Source organism: Eleutherodactylus coqui, chromosome 11 (assembly GCF_035609145.1).
Source record: "Eleutherodactylus coqui strain aEleCoq1 chromosome 11, aEleCoq1.hap1, whole genome shotgun sequence".
In the NCBI taxonomy this organism is placed as follows: domain Eukaryota; kingdom Metazoa; phylum Chordata; class Amphibia; order Anura; family Eleutherodactylidae; genus Eleutherodactylus; species Eleutherodactylus coqui.
The window spans coordinates 115,516,842-115,529,192 of record NC_089847.1 but is presented as its reverse complement, the minus strand read 5'-3'; the positions used below and the strand labels follow the sequence as shown (position 1 = coordinate 115,529,192).

The 12,351-nt window shown below is 48.7% G+C and overlaps 1 protein-coding gene across 2 annotated transcripts; it reads left to right on the top strand.

Moving 5' to 3' along the window:
- The first annotated feature begins 265 nt into the window (after window positions 1-265).
- Window positions 266-7,216, top strand: LOC136582343 (uncharacterized). 2 transcript variants are annotated; one of them, XM_066583288.1, is made up of 5 exons: window positions 266-822; window positions 1,563-1,751; window positions 4,122-4,166; window positions 5,146-5,300; window positions 7,125-7,216. In XM_066583288.1, exons 1-5 carry the CDS (start codon window positions 336-338, stop codon window positions 7,200-7,202), a joined length of 954 nt encoding a protein of 317 aa, XP_066439385.1. In that variant the 5' UTR covers window positions 266-335; the 3' UTR covers window positions 7,203-7,216. The 2 variants fall into 2 exon arrangements, with proteins under 2 accessions (XP_066439385.1, XP_066439384.1); XM_066583287.1 differs by having other exon boundaries at window positions 7,112-7,216.
- Window positions 7,217-12,351: the final 5,135 nt, after the last annotated feature.

Sequence of the window (12,351 nt, the reverse complement as noted above, 5' to 3'; positions counted from 1 at the left end):
GAGGTTAAATATTTAATAAAAGCTGTGGCCTACCCCACATTTACACACAAGAAGTCTCCGGGTAAGTTTTTGTTATTAGTTAAGGGAGCGTCAGTCAGGTTGATGCCCCCAGTCTCCTTCATGCATAAGATTCTGATGCAGTTCCTAGATAGCAGCAAACGTATAGGGAAGATGCTGATGACTGGGGGGGGGGGGAGAGGGGGAGGAGAGAGAGAGAGAGGAAGCAACCACAGGAAAGGGAGGGGTTAACTGGGAGTAAAGAAGAAGGAAGTAAAGGATTTCAGTCGGGACCAGGAGAAAGAAGAGTGAAGACGTGGACCCAGACGAGCTGCAGCATGGAGGACCTAATGGAGCGGATTAAAGATGTGGTGGCCAGGCAGGGCACTAGCTGGCTCGTGAAGATGGCCGAAGAATTATCGAGACCGACTGCAGCGGAGGCCGGGGAAAGCAGCAATCAACTCGTTTTGCCCAGCAGCGAGGAGCCCAGGGGAAGACATGCCCGAAGACGACCCGTTCTGCCCAGCAGCGAGGAGCCCAGGGGAAGACATGCCCGAAGCAATCCAGTGGTGCCCAGCAGCGATGAGCCCAGGGGAAGACCCGTCCGGAGGAGGAATCCACCCGCCCGTTTGAGCCCCAGCCCGGTGGTGAAGAGAGCTGTGCCGGTGAGGAGCCCCAGAACAGAAGGAGCGAGGAGGAGCGGTACCGCGCGGTCGCAGCGCGGCATGGAGGAAGCAGAGCCAATAGGACGCATCCGGGTCAGCGACGGTGAGGTTGAAGGGAGAGATGGACCTACCTTCGGTGTGTCGGCGAGGCCAGGATCGGGTAAGTCCGGCGCGGGAGGAGGTGTTCCCGCGGCTGTCGGCAGAGCAAGGATGGCGACATCGGAGCGCTCCCCACGTGGCGCGGCAGGCGCGCGTAGGGATACGCCGGGGAGATGTAGTCCCGGCCGCGGAACGGCGGCAGCCGTTAGGGGGGAGATGCGGGTAAGTGCATCTCCCTCATCACGTTCAAGCAGCAGCGGGGGGGAGAGCAGGGGGAGGGAGGGGGCGAGCGCTGCACAGTTGGGGAGCAGGGGGGGGGCTGAAATCACAGCGCCACATGCTCGGGGTGCGGGAGGGGGAGGGGGGGGCCCAGCAGCGGCCATTACGGGGCGGCAAATGACCGCTCCGGAACCCCAGAAGCCATAGGCCACCAAGTAGCCCCATATCATAGGCGCGATAGGCGCATGCAGGCTGCCGGCAGTAGTTATGAGCCGGCGGCCAGACACAGGTCCACAGCGCATGCCATCGGTCAGCGCGAGCGCTTCGCTCCTGGCAGGAGGCAGGAGCATAGCAGGCAGCAGGATGCAACGGATGAGAGTCAATCAGCGAGTGAGATGGAGGAGTTTAGCAGCGCGTCATCACCGGTAGCAGGAACGAGGAGGAGGAGGAGCAGAGTCACGCAGGCGGTGGCGCAGTTCAGTCGCTCAGAAGCGGTGTCGCAGAAAGTAAGACATGGCGGCCGAGGGGCGGCCGCACAAATTGCACAATACCCTTTCTTACGCTCACCGGCTTTTTCCGCAGGTAGTGGTGAAGGAGAGAGATTGAGCAGATCGGGGGATGGAGTTTCGGCCTACGGGGCTGCAAAAATAAGGACTCCGAGTGGCCGGGGTGTTACCAGCGGAGAACGACACACGGCGCACCGACCCTACAGCCTATCATCACTGCCCGCACCCAGCTTTCCCTTGGCGATGCCGGAGGACAACGAGGCGGGTGAGTCGGTACATTTAAATAGAGTTTGGGATAATGTGCCCGGCGCAGGCCGGAAGGATGAGTTTATGTCAGCTTTGAGAGCTCTGTGTGATAATTACGAGAAGGAGAAGGGACTACCAGTGTCCCATAAGCAACCGGGGAGGTCGGCCTTGCCCGAGGTTGGTGGTCCTGTACAAGGACGGAAGAGTCTGCCTACGGGGGCAGGAGTGAGTGATGGTTTTAAATTAGCGGATTCGCTGTTTTGTGGTGTAGCCCCGCTGGATGCCGGGCTGGAGGACGAAGTGGTGAGTAAAATAATAAATGGTGGTTACGTGGACATTTGGTCACTGTTGTCGGCTGAACATGTATCAGTCGACAAGGAACGTTTTTCAGAGCGTGGAAGTGCAAAAAAACCCAAGGTGGCTAAAACTTTTGGGAACTGGCTACAGGCCTTTTTGATGCTGGCGCACGTCGTGTGTCGTCAGTACCCTCAGAAAGGACCCGAGATGCTTGTCTACATCAACACGATCCACAGTGCATATAAGTTGCACGGGGGGTCGGCTTGGTGGAGATACGACGAAGATTTTCGTCGCAGGATAGCGGGCTCTGACAGTATCAGCTGGGCAACGAAGGCGACAGACATGTGGATCCAGCTGATACTGGCCCAGAAACCGACGAGACCTAGCTTTCATGGAACGGCCACAGGCGCCGGCGGACAGCAGACTCCTGTGGCCCCTAAGCCATCTGGATCATGCTGGGCCTTCAACGAGGGCCACTGCCGTTTCCAGGCGTCGTGCAAATTTAGACACGAATGCTCTATTTGCGGCGGGTCGCATACAGCGATGCGATGTTTCCGGCGTCAACGAGCGGCGGGAGTTCCCGGCACAGGGGCGAACGCCGGTGAGCGTTCAGTACCTGGAGCCGTGGCTCGACCGGTACCCACGGAGACCGGAAGCAAGCCTGCTTAGGGCGGGTTTTGCTGAAGGTTTCTTCATCCCACATTCTAACGTGTCTGCAGCGTCCTTTTGCCAAAATTTAAAATCAGCTCGCGACAACGAAGAGTTAGTACTTGAAAAGTTGTTAAAGGAAGTAGAGTTGGGACAAATGGCGGGGCCATTTTTGGAGCCGCCTTTCGGCAACTTGCGGGTTTCTCCTTTGGGTTTAGTACCAAAGAAAGAAACAGGCAAGTTCAGACTCATACACCATTTATCATACCCGTCCGGGGAATCCGTTAACGACGGGATAGCAAAGGAGCAAGCGGCGGTGTCATATGCGTCATTTGACGGGGCAGTTGAGTTGGTTAGAAAAGCGGGCAGAGGTGCATGGTTAGCGAAAGCCGATATAGAATCGGCTTTCCGCCTCTTGCCGGTGCACCCGCAGTGTTTCCATCTACTGGGGTGCAGAATTGAGGATCAGTTTTTTGTCGATATGTGCCTGCCAATGGGCTGCTCGATCTCTTGTTATTATTTCGAGGTTTTCAGCTCCTTTTTAGAGTGGATGTTAAAGGTTGAGACGGGCAGCGCATCGGTATTGCACTATCTAGACGATTTCCTTTTTGTTGGACAAGCTAACTCGACGGTTTGCGAGTTTTTACTTTCGTCTTTTCGTTCTTTAATGCGTAAGGCAGGCGTGCCTTTGTCGGTCGAGAAAACAGTGGGTCCAGTGTCAAGGTTGAGTTTTTTGGGTATCGAAATTGACACAGCGGAGATGATTTTCCGCTTGCCCGACGATAAAGTGGCGCGTTTGCGACAAGCGGTAGATTTGGTGTGTAGTTCGAGGAAGGTTACACTTCACCAGCTACAAGTTTTGGTAGGCTTACTTAATTTCGCGTGCAAGGTCATTCCGATGGGGCGAGCTTTCGCTCGGCGGTTGTCATTGGCAACAAGAGGGGCAAGAGAGCCCCATCATTTTATTAGAGTGTCGAAAGGAATGAAATTGGACTTGCACGTATGGAGAGTGTTCCTCGGTTCTTTCAACGGCCAGGTCATATGCCCGGAGGATGAGAGTCAAAACGAGGAGATCGGTTTGGTGTCGGATGCAGCTGGATCACATGGTTTTGGAGTTCTATATGGTAACCGGTGGTGTTGCGCTGCTTGGCCAAGTTCTTGGAAGCAGAAGCAATGGGTAAAAAATGTGGCACTTTTGGAGATATTCCCGTTAATGGTGGCAATGGAGATTTGGGGCCAGAGGTTGGCCAATAAAAATATCTGTTTCTGGTCCGATAACCAGTCGGTGGTACAGGTGGTAAACAGACAATCGTCATCATCAACGTTGGTGCTGGCGGCATTACGCCATTTGGTTCTACGGTGTTTACAGCACAACGTAAGATTTAAAGCTCGATATGTACCGGGTTATTTGAATGCTACTGCTGATGCTCTTTCTCGCTTTCAGATGTCAACATTCAGGGAGCTGCACCCGACGGCGGAGGTCGAGGGGGTATGTTGCCCTGCTTTCTTGTGGGAAATGATAGAAGAGAGCTGTTAGCTCTCGTAAAGATGTCAGTTTCAAGTACCACATGGAGACGGTATAATAACGTATGGAAAGAGTGGATAGCGGCAGCGGGTGGACGGTTTCCTTCGGAAGAAAGAGTGAAGGCGGTAACTTTAGACACATTAGCGGCAATGCGTAAAAAGGGGGCGTCGGCGGACGCGGCCAAGAAACATTTGACGGCGGTGGCCTTTTTAATTCGGTTACACGGGTCGAGGGATGTGACTAAAGATTTCGTTTTCGGACAAATTATTAAAGGGTGGAAGAAGGACAAGGTGATAAAGGATGGAAGGAGACCGATCACGTTTGAGTTACTAAATGCTATATTAGAAGTGCTGGGAGAGGTTTGCGAGGAGGGCTCCGAGGCGGAGCTTTTCCGAGTGGCCTTTGCAATTGCCTTTTTCGCAGCAATGCGGATTGGGGAATTAGTGTCAGCAAGTAAAAGTAGACCTGGGGGACTGATGTACGGAGACGTATTAGTTGACGAAGACTGCATTAAAATTGGCGTTCGGAGATCAAAAACAGACGTTTACGGGGTTGGAGAATGGCTCAGGATAGGCAAATTGGGAACAAAATGGTGTCCGGTAATTTTGATAACGGGTTTTTTGGAACGCCACTGCGGAACGGGCCCGTTTTTGAAGCATGCGTCGGGCCTCCCTTTAACCAAATACCAGTTCACAGCAGTCATGCGCGGTAGCCTAAATAAATTGGGACTCAACCCAAAGGATTTCGGATCACACTCATTTAGGATAGGAGCTGCGACGTCCGCTTTTTCGTGCGGCATGGGTATCGAGGGTATTAAAAGAGTGGGTCGCTGGAGATCGGATGCTTACAGGTCTTATGTGCGACCGGACCTTAGAGTTTTCATATGATTTATACGTTGGTTGTGATGTTCTTTTCGGTGTATGTTTTCTTTATTTATTTACAGTTACGGATTGGTCGGTATGGGTGATAGGCCACTCATATATATACTGGGCCGAGAGGAGAGCCAGAAGTAGGCCTATCGGAGGCAATTTAGGCCTCAATGTTCCAGTACATTGGAGAGGGATTAGAGGTTTGCAATGGCCCAGGCTGCTCCAGGAGGTAATGAGAATCAGCAGTTGGGAGAATGATAAAGTGATACTAGTCATTCATGCAGGTGGAAATGACCTCGGAAAAATAAAAGTAGCGGAGCTCATTTCCTTAATGAAAGAGGACATTTATCGTTTTAAACTGTTCTTTAAGCGGATGGTAATTGTCTGGTCAGACATAGTGGCCAGAAGAATCTGGAGGGAAGCGCGAGATAACGAGGCAATCGAGCGAGTACGGAGAACGGTTAACTTCAGGATATCGAAGCACGTGCAAGCTTTGGGCGGAATAGCCATCCGTCACTGGGAGCTGGAGAGAAGAGAGCGCGGGATGATGCGGGGTGACGGGGTTCATCTCAGCGAGATAGGGCTAGATATTTTCCTGTCTAGATTGCAGGATGGGGTGGAGTCGGCGTTATTGCTGGCATGTGGGGGGCGGAGTGCAGCATAGAAATATGCTGCATCCTTCGTGGCGGTAGTTAGGACTTCCATGCCAGCTAGGAAGGGTAGGGCTTTACAGGCCGGTAAGGGCCTTCTTACGCCGCCACAAGTTTCAATGAAAATGGACATTTAATTGGCATGGAAGGTAAAGAGAAAGTTCATTTACGTTTTGAAATAAAGTTTATATGGTTAAATAAAGGCTGTGGCCTACCCACAACAAGCCAGCAGATGTTGTACTTATTCTTTATTTAGTTGGGGAGCTAAAGTAAGTGTTAAGTCCCCCCAGTCTAGATAGCAGCAAACGTATAGGGAAGATGCTGATGACTGGGGGGGGGGGGAGAGGGGGAGGAGAGAGAGAGAGAGGAAGCGACCACAGGAAAGGGAGGGGTTAACTGGGAGTAAAGAAGAAGGAAGTAAAGGATTTCAGTCGGGACCAGGAGAAAGAAGAGTGAAGACGCCCGCCCGCCCGCCCGCCCTTTGAGCTAAGGGGGGGGGGGGGGGGTGAAGAAAAACAGTGGATTAATGTTAAAGTAGATAGGAAGTTGTCACAGCCGGTTGGCGGTAGTTAGGACTTCCATGCCAGCTAGGAAGGGTAGGGCTTTACAGGCCGGTAAGGGCCTTCTTACGCCGCAACAAGTTTCAATAAAAATGGACATTTAATTGGCATGGAAGGTAAAGAGAAAGTTAATTTACGTTTTGAAATAAAGTTTATATGGTTAAATAAAGGCTGTGGCCTACCCACAACAAGCCAGCAGATGTTGTACTTATTCTTTATTTAGTTGGGGAGCTAAAGTAAGTGTTAAGTCCCCCCAGTCTAGTCAGCAGCTCTGCAGATGTGCTACAGGTTGTCCACTTGTCACCTGAAGGTATTGTAACCTCGATTCTAAGGTGAGTCAACAGTTAATTTGCTTGCAGACTTCAGACGCTTGCGTGTGAACAGTTGAAGAAGAAGAAGAAGAAGAAGGAGTACCTCTGCACTGGGCCTTGAGAAAGTCTTACTCACTGGTTGCTCACTCTTTCTCTTGAGGGCTCACTTACAATTTATGTGGACTCTTGCACTCGGGAAACCTCTCCCCCTCTTCCATCTTCAACCCATGAGGGCTGAAGGTGCCCCCATGTGCCCCTATGCTTTCTCTCTCTACTCCAGAATATGGAAAAGTTATGATTTTTTTTTAAAGTGGGGAAGAAAAATGAAAATTTAAAAAAGTAGAAAAAAGGGTCTGCAGCGGGAAGGGTTGAGGGTTGTGTTCTGTTTTAACTGAAGATCTTCATATCCATCAGTGATATTCACAGAAGAATAGGTGAAATAAGTGTAAATTACACTGCAAACCATTCAATGCACAGGATGAAAATCACCTTTATTCACTTGCTTATAAACTGTTCAAGTCTCTATTTACAGACAGTTGGTCATCCAATGCTTCCAGCTCTTCACACAACATGTATGTGCCTTGTGAAGGTGCCGCTACAATCACCGTGAGACATTAGATTGGTCGTCAGCGGTAAAGACAGACCTGAAGAACTCAGGTGAGACTAGAGAAATCAAAGATAAATCAATGAGTTTACTATAATGAGATGATAAATACCTTCCATTGCTTCAATTAATCCATTAATCACTATTCAGTATATGAAATTCACTTTTGATTGTCCCCATCTTCATGTTACCGGGCCTTGGTCTTTGGTTCCAGTATGTTGTAGGAATAAATATCATATTCCATGTACTTCACTGCCTGCTCCAAATTGGTTATAATGAGAAGTTGCATGCATGCAAATGTATCTGAGTCTGACTCCATGTTGGTCATTCTCCAGTACACTTCTGCTTTATTCACATCATAACGGTACAGCTCATGATTGGCTTAGCATGTAATGACTCTATGATTACCGTATGTTAACGCCCCAGGTATATGTCCCTACCAAGCATGTCACCTTTAATTAGATGAGAACAAACCAAATTTAGGGCTTATTTACACGGGCGTATATCGGACAGGTTTTCATGCTCGGCTTTCTGATGTTTGCAATGAGAGGGGTGGAGCTAAGCTCTGCCCCGCCCTGGCCCCCTCTTATTGCAAATGGCCGGAAGGGAGGAGAGAGGAGGTGAGCTGGTGAGGAGAAGGGAAGGGGGACTGTCTTCCCAGGCCCCATGGCATTGCAGCCTCAGTGTATATGCACTGTCCCGTTTGCCGTGCAGGCGTCTTTACGGCGCCAGCGGGTGCACATAAAACGCCCATAGCTGTGTAAATAGGCCCTTAGGGTGGGTTCACACGAGCGTGTTTTTGTGCGTACTTAGGTGCGTACATACGCGCGCACCTAGGTACGAGCAAAAACACGCGTGAACACAGCTGCGTGCTTGTTGTCAATTGGGTCGCGGCTGCTGCCGGCGGCTCCATTAAAAATAATGCTCTGCCGGCAACCCTGCATTCCTTTTCAGGGAAGGGCTTTACATATAAGCCCTTCCGTGAAAAAGAAACATTTTAGTATAAAACAAAAAAGGCAAAAAAAGTGTACCTCTCCGCCGCTGTCATGTCCCACGGGGATTCAGAACACATCTGCCGCATGTAGCACATGTTTCCTGCTTCCCCGCAAGGAAAAATAATTCCCTGCTGCACCTGTCACATCTGTGACAGATGCAGCAGAGGACTTCTAAATCCGTGCGGGGAATAAAGGATTCCCTATTGCAGCTGTCACACATGACAGCTGCAGTGGAGGATCCTGCTGCCGACACCCCTGAAATGTTTTTCAGGAGAGGGCTTTAAATATAAGCCCTTCTCTGAAAAACAAAGAAAAGTGTTAAAAAAACCCCCCAAAAATACATACTCACCTCCCTTCGGCTGCCGGGCTCAGCCGCGTTTTCTCCTGGCTGTCCCCGGCTCTGTAGATCTCAGCTATCAGTAGCCGAGGATTTAAAATCCCCACCTGCTGGTGCAACCCTGGCCTCATTTCAGTTTTTGCCACTGCAAAGGCGCAGAGGAATCATCCTGTTCGTGACGCTAAAGCTCTGCCCTGCAGTGTTCGAGGAGCGGGCACATAGCCAAGAAGACAGGGGGGTAGAGAAAGTCCTTGTCACGGGGCTCTACCATCTCTTCCCCTGGGGGTAGCTCGGGACCCAACCAAAGCGCTGCTGGGGGCGATCAAGTGAAAAGTAACCAAGTCCAATTGTCACTCGTGATGTCATTGTTCCATCCTCTGCAGTGGATCTTCCAGATGTAATAAAATAGTCCACACACAGGGTAATTTTCTGAACGGTCGGCTCCATCCGTTTACTGCAAACTCTCAAACTTAAATTCCAACAAACAGTCCTGGTACAGATACAACAAGCCAAAGTGGTGAAGCAGGAAGAATTCTCAGGGCATTCGGGCAATCCACAGTCCAAGTTATCTGTATGATTCCCACTCCCGGCAAACTCTCTCTCTCTCTCTCAACCGGTTAACACTCACTCTGCTGTATCTTCATCTTCTCTCTAAGGAGCGGTTGGTTTCACTCGCAGCGCTCATCAGAAACGCCAAGGATTCCTGGCTAGGAGAAGCCCAGGCTGAGCATCAGGCCATCACTCGACTTCCTCCATTCTCTGCACACTCAGCCCGATGTCTGATGTCTGTGTTGCTCACTTACGGTCGGACCTCATTCTTCTCACTTTTACTGGCACTCTCCTTGTCTCCTTACCAACACATATATAAACCAACACCACGTGACACACACAAAACGTTACATTTCTCAGATAGGACAGAACATACCAGACATTAACCCTCTCAGTCCTGCAGCCATCCAATACACATAAATCAAATGCATTCCACAAGCAAGACATTGACATGAGATAAGCATAGAATAATATAGAGAGGCCCTATTAACTCTGGCCACTACACCACTCCTGGCGATGGTTGTATGTTAACTGTGCCTGAGATTCTCAGGTACAAAATGCACCAGAGAGCACACAGACACACATCTGTGAACTGTCAGAGCCCCACAGGTAGAGGACATTGCATGTCCAACTCTGGCCTGTGATATAGACCAAAATAAGACATGCTGCAATTTTTCACATGTGCTTGTGAAATTATTGAATTATATTTCATGAAGCAGTGTTGTGTGCATAATATTTGTGCTGTGTGCATGGCAAGATGTACAAGTGCAAAGGACACACATTGTAGTGAAATTTTACTAACAGGGTATCATATACTGAGCATGCAGCTTTGTTATAATTAACCTTTGTAATGTTTTACTAAGAGAGCAGTATAACACATGCTGTAGACTCTGAATTGTTAACCTCGTGGGGGTTGCCACACTATATAACCTCTCACATTGGAACAATAAACACAGAAGAGCTTGGAAACATCACTTAAGTATGTCTCATTGTTTTCTTCTCCAATGCATCAAATGATAATTAGGCATACCTGATTGATAAGCCTGAAATACCTTTCTAGTATCAGCTAAGTTAAGTGATTACACTAAAAGAAAATCAGTCCTTGTGAAAAAATGTTTGTGTTCATAGCCAAATTGGCTATAATGGGTCTGTGTGATGCCCGTAAAATGCACGAAGAGCAGCCAGATGGTAAATGCTCCCGTGTGAATGGGCCCTTATAATGCGAAACCAAGAAGAGTGCCCTTCTTCCTCCCCCTTACTTCCTTTCTTTCATTTTATTGAGGTGCGGGGTCCATCCACATTAATCTCTTGCTACAAATAAGCACTATAAAGGAATAATATTAAAATGAAGCCACTCCAGGACTTAAAGAATATATCTTTAATTTAGGATGTTGGATTATAAATATAAAAATATATACAAATCAAAAAATTAATTTTAAAAAACAACAATGTTGGTTGCTGGCACCAGATGGTATTAGGTGTTCTTAGCACCAGATGGTATTAGGTGTTCTTAGCACCAGATGGTATTAGGTGTTCTTAGCACCAGATGGTATTAGGTGTTCTTAGCACCAGATGGTATTAGGTGTTCTTAGCACCAGATGGTATTAGGTGTTCTTAGCACCAGATGGTATTAGGTGTTCTTAGCACCAGATGGTATTAGGTGTTCTTGGCACCAGATGGTAATAAGTGTTCTTAGCAGCAGATGGTATTAGGTGTTCTTAGCACCAGATGGTAATAAGTGTTCTTAGCACCAGATGGTATTAAGTGTTCTTAGCAGCAGCTGGTATTAGATGTTCTTGGCAGCAGGTGGTATCTATTGTTGGTTGGTGGGTGCAGCTGGTATTAGGTGTTCTTGGCAGCAGGTGGTATCTATTGTTGGTTGGTGGCTGCAGCTGGTATTAGGTGTTCTTAGCAGCAGGTGGTATCTACTGTTGGTTGGTGGCTGCAGCTGGTATTAGGTGTTCTTAGCAGCAGGTGGTATCTATTGTTGGTTGGTGCCAGCAGGTGGTATCTATTGTTGGTTGGTGGCTGCAGAATGTATTAGGTGTACTTGGCAGCAAGTAGTATCTATTGTTGGTTGGTGGCTGCAGCTGGTATTAGGTGTACTTGGCAGCAAGTAGTATCTATTGCTGGTTGGTGGCTGCAGCTGGTATTAGGTGTTCTTGGCAGCAGGTGGTATCTATTGTTGGTTGGTGGCTGCAGCTGGTATTAGGTGTTCATGGCAGCAGATGGTATCTATTGTAGGTCGGTGGCTGCAGCTGGTATTGGGTGTTCTTGGCAGCAGGTGGTATCTATTGTTGATTGGTGGCTGCAGGTGGTATTAGGTATTCTTGGCAGCAGGTGGTATCTATTGTTGATTGGTGGCTGCAGGTGGTATTAGGTGTTCTTGGCAGCAGGTGGTATCTATTGTTGGTTGGTGGCTGCAGCTGGTATTAGGTGTTTTTGGCAGCAGGTGGTATCTGTTGTTGGTTGGTGGCTGCAGGTGGTATTAGCTGTTCTTGGCAGCAGGTGGTTTTTGATGTTGGTTGATGGCAACAGATGGCATTTGCTGCTGTTTGACATCTCCCCTGATGTTATGGGGAATGTCACTTCCTGCAGAAAGAAAACATAAAGACAATTTAGTTAAACCTTCTTTTAAGGAATAGGCAGTGTGGTAGCATAGATGGCCTGCAGAGGGCAGTAGAGCAGTCATTCTGCTAGTAAATTACAGAAAACCCTTGTGTGGGTATGGCAGGGAGGATGCGGATAAGGAAAATGCTGTACAGCCCTGCTGAGGTGTCCTGAGCGTCTGGAAGTCCAGTGATGAGTGGACAAGTGTTGATTTCCACTGATGCACATGATATATAGCAGTATAGAGCCAGTATGGCTGAAGATGGAATACTGTATGTGATAAAGTCTGCTGATGGAGTTGCAGAGATTTAAAGGACCAGTAAGCCCAAAATTGGCTGGACATGGGCTACTGAAGTGCGACAACCCCCAAACTCAATAACCCCAAGATGCCACTATATATAATGACTGTGATGGGTCGCCCATTGTTATACTGTCTAGCATTAGATGCCATGATCTCAGGTGTTTCAAATCAGACATCGCCTGTTATTAGAAAGCCGGTCAGCTCATGTGGATGTTCACACTGGGAGAGTTTTCTGTTTGTAATGTGACTATATACCTCAATATACAAACGGGAGATGTTACAATACTTTGGCAGTGCCACCTATTATAAAATCCAAAAGAAGGGAAGGGTGGAGATACTACTATAAAGGATGTAAACCAATGG

Excerpts from the sequence above, each read along its gene's own strand:
- LOC136582343 (XM_066583287.1), top strand. The coding sequence starts at position 336 with ATGGAGGACCTAATGGAGCGGATTAAAGATGTGGTGGCCAGGCAGGGC. Across the intron at positions 823-1,562 it reads GTCGGCGAGGCCAGGATCGG|GTAGTGGTGAAGGAGAGAGA; the intron begins GTAAGTCCGGCG and ends CTTTTTCCGCAG. Across the intron at positions 4,167-5,145 it reads CGACGGCGGAGGTCGAGGGG|TTACGGATTGGTCGGTATGG; the intron begins GTATGTTGCCCT and ends ATTTATTTACAG.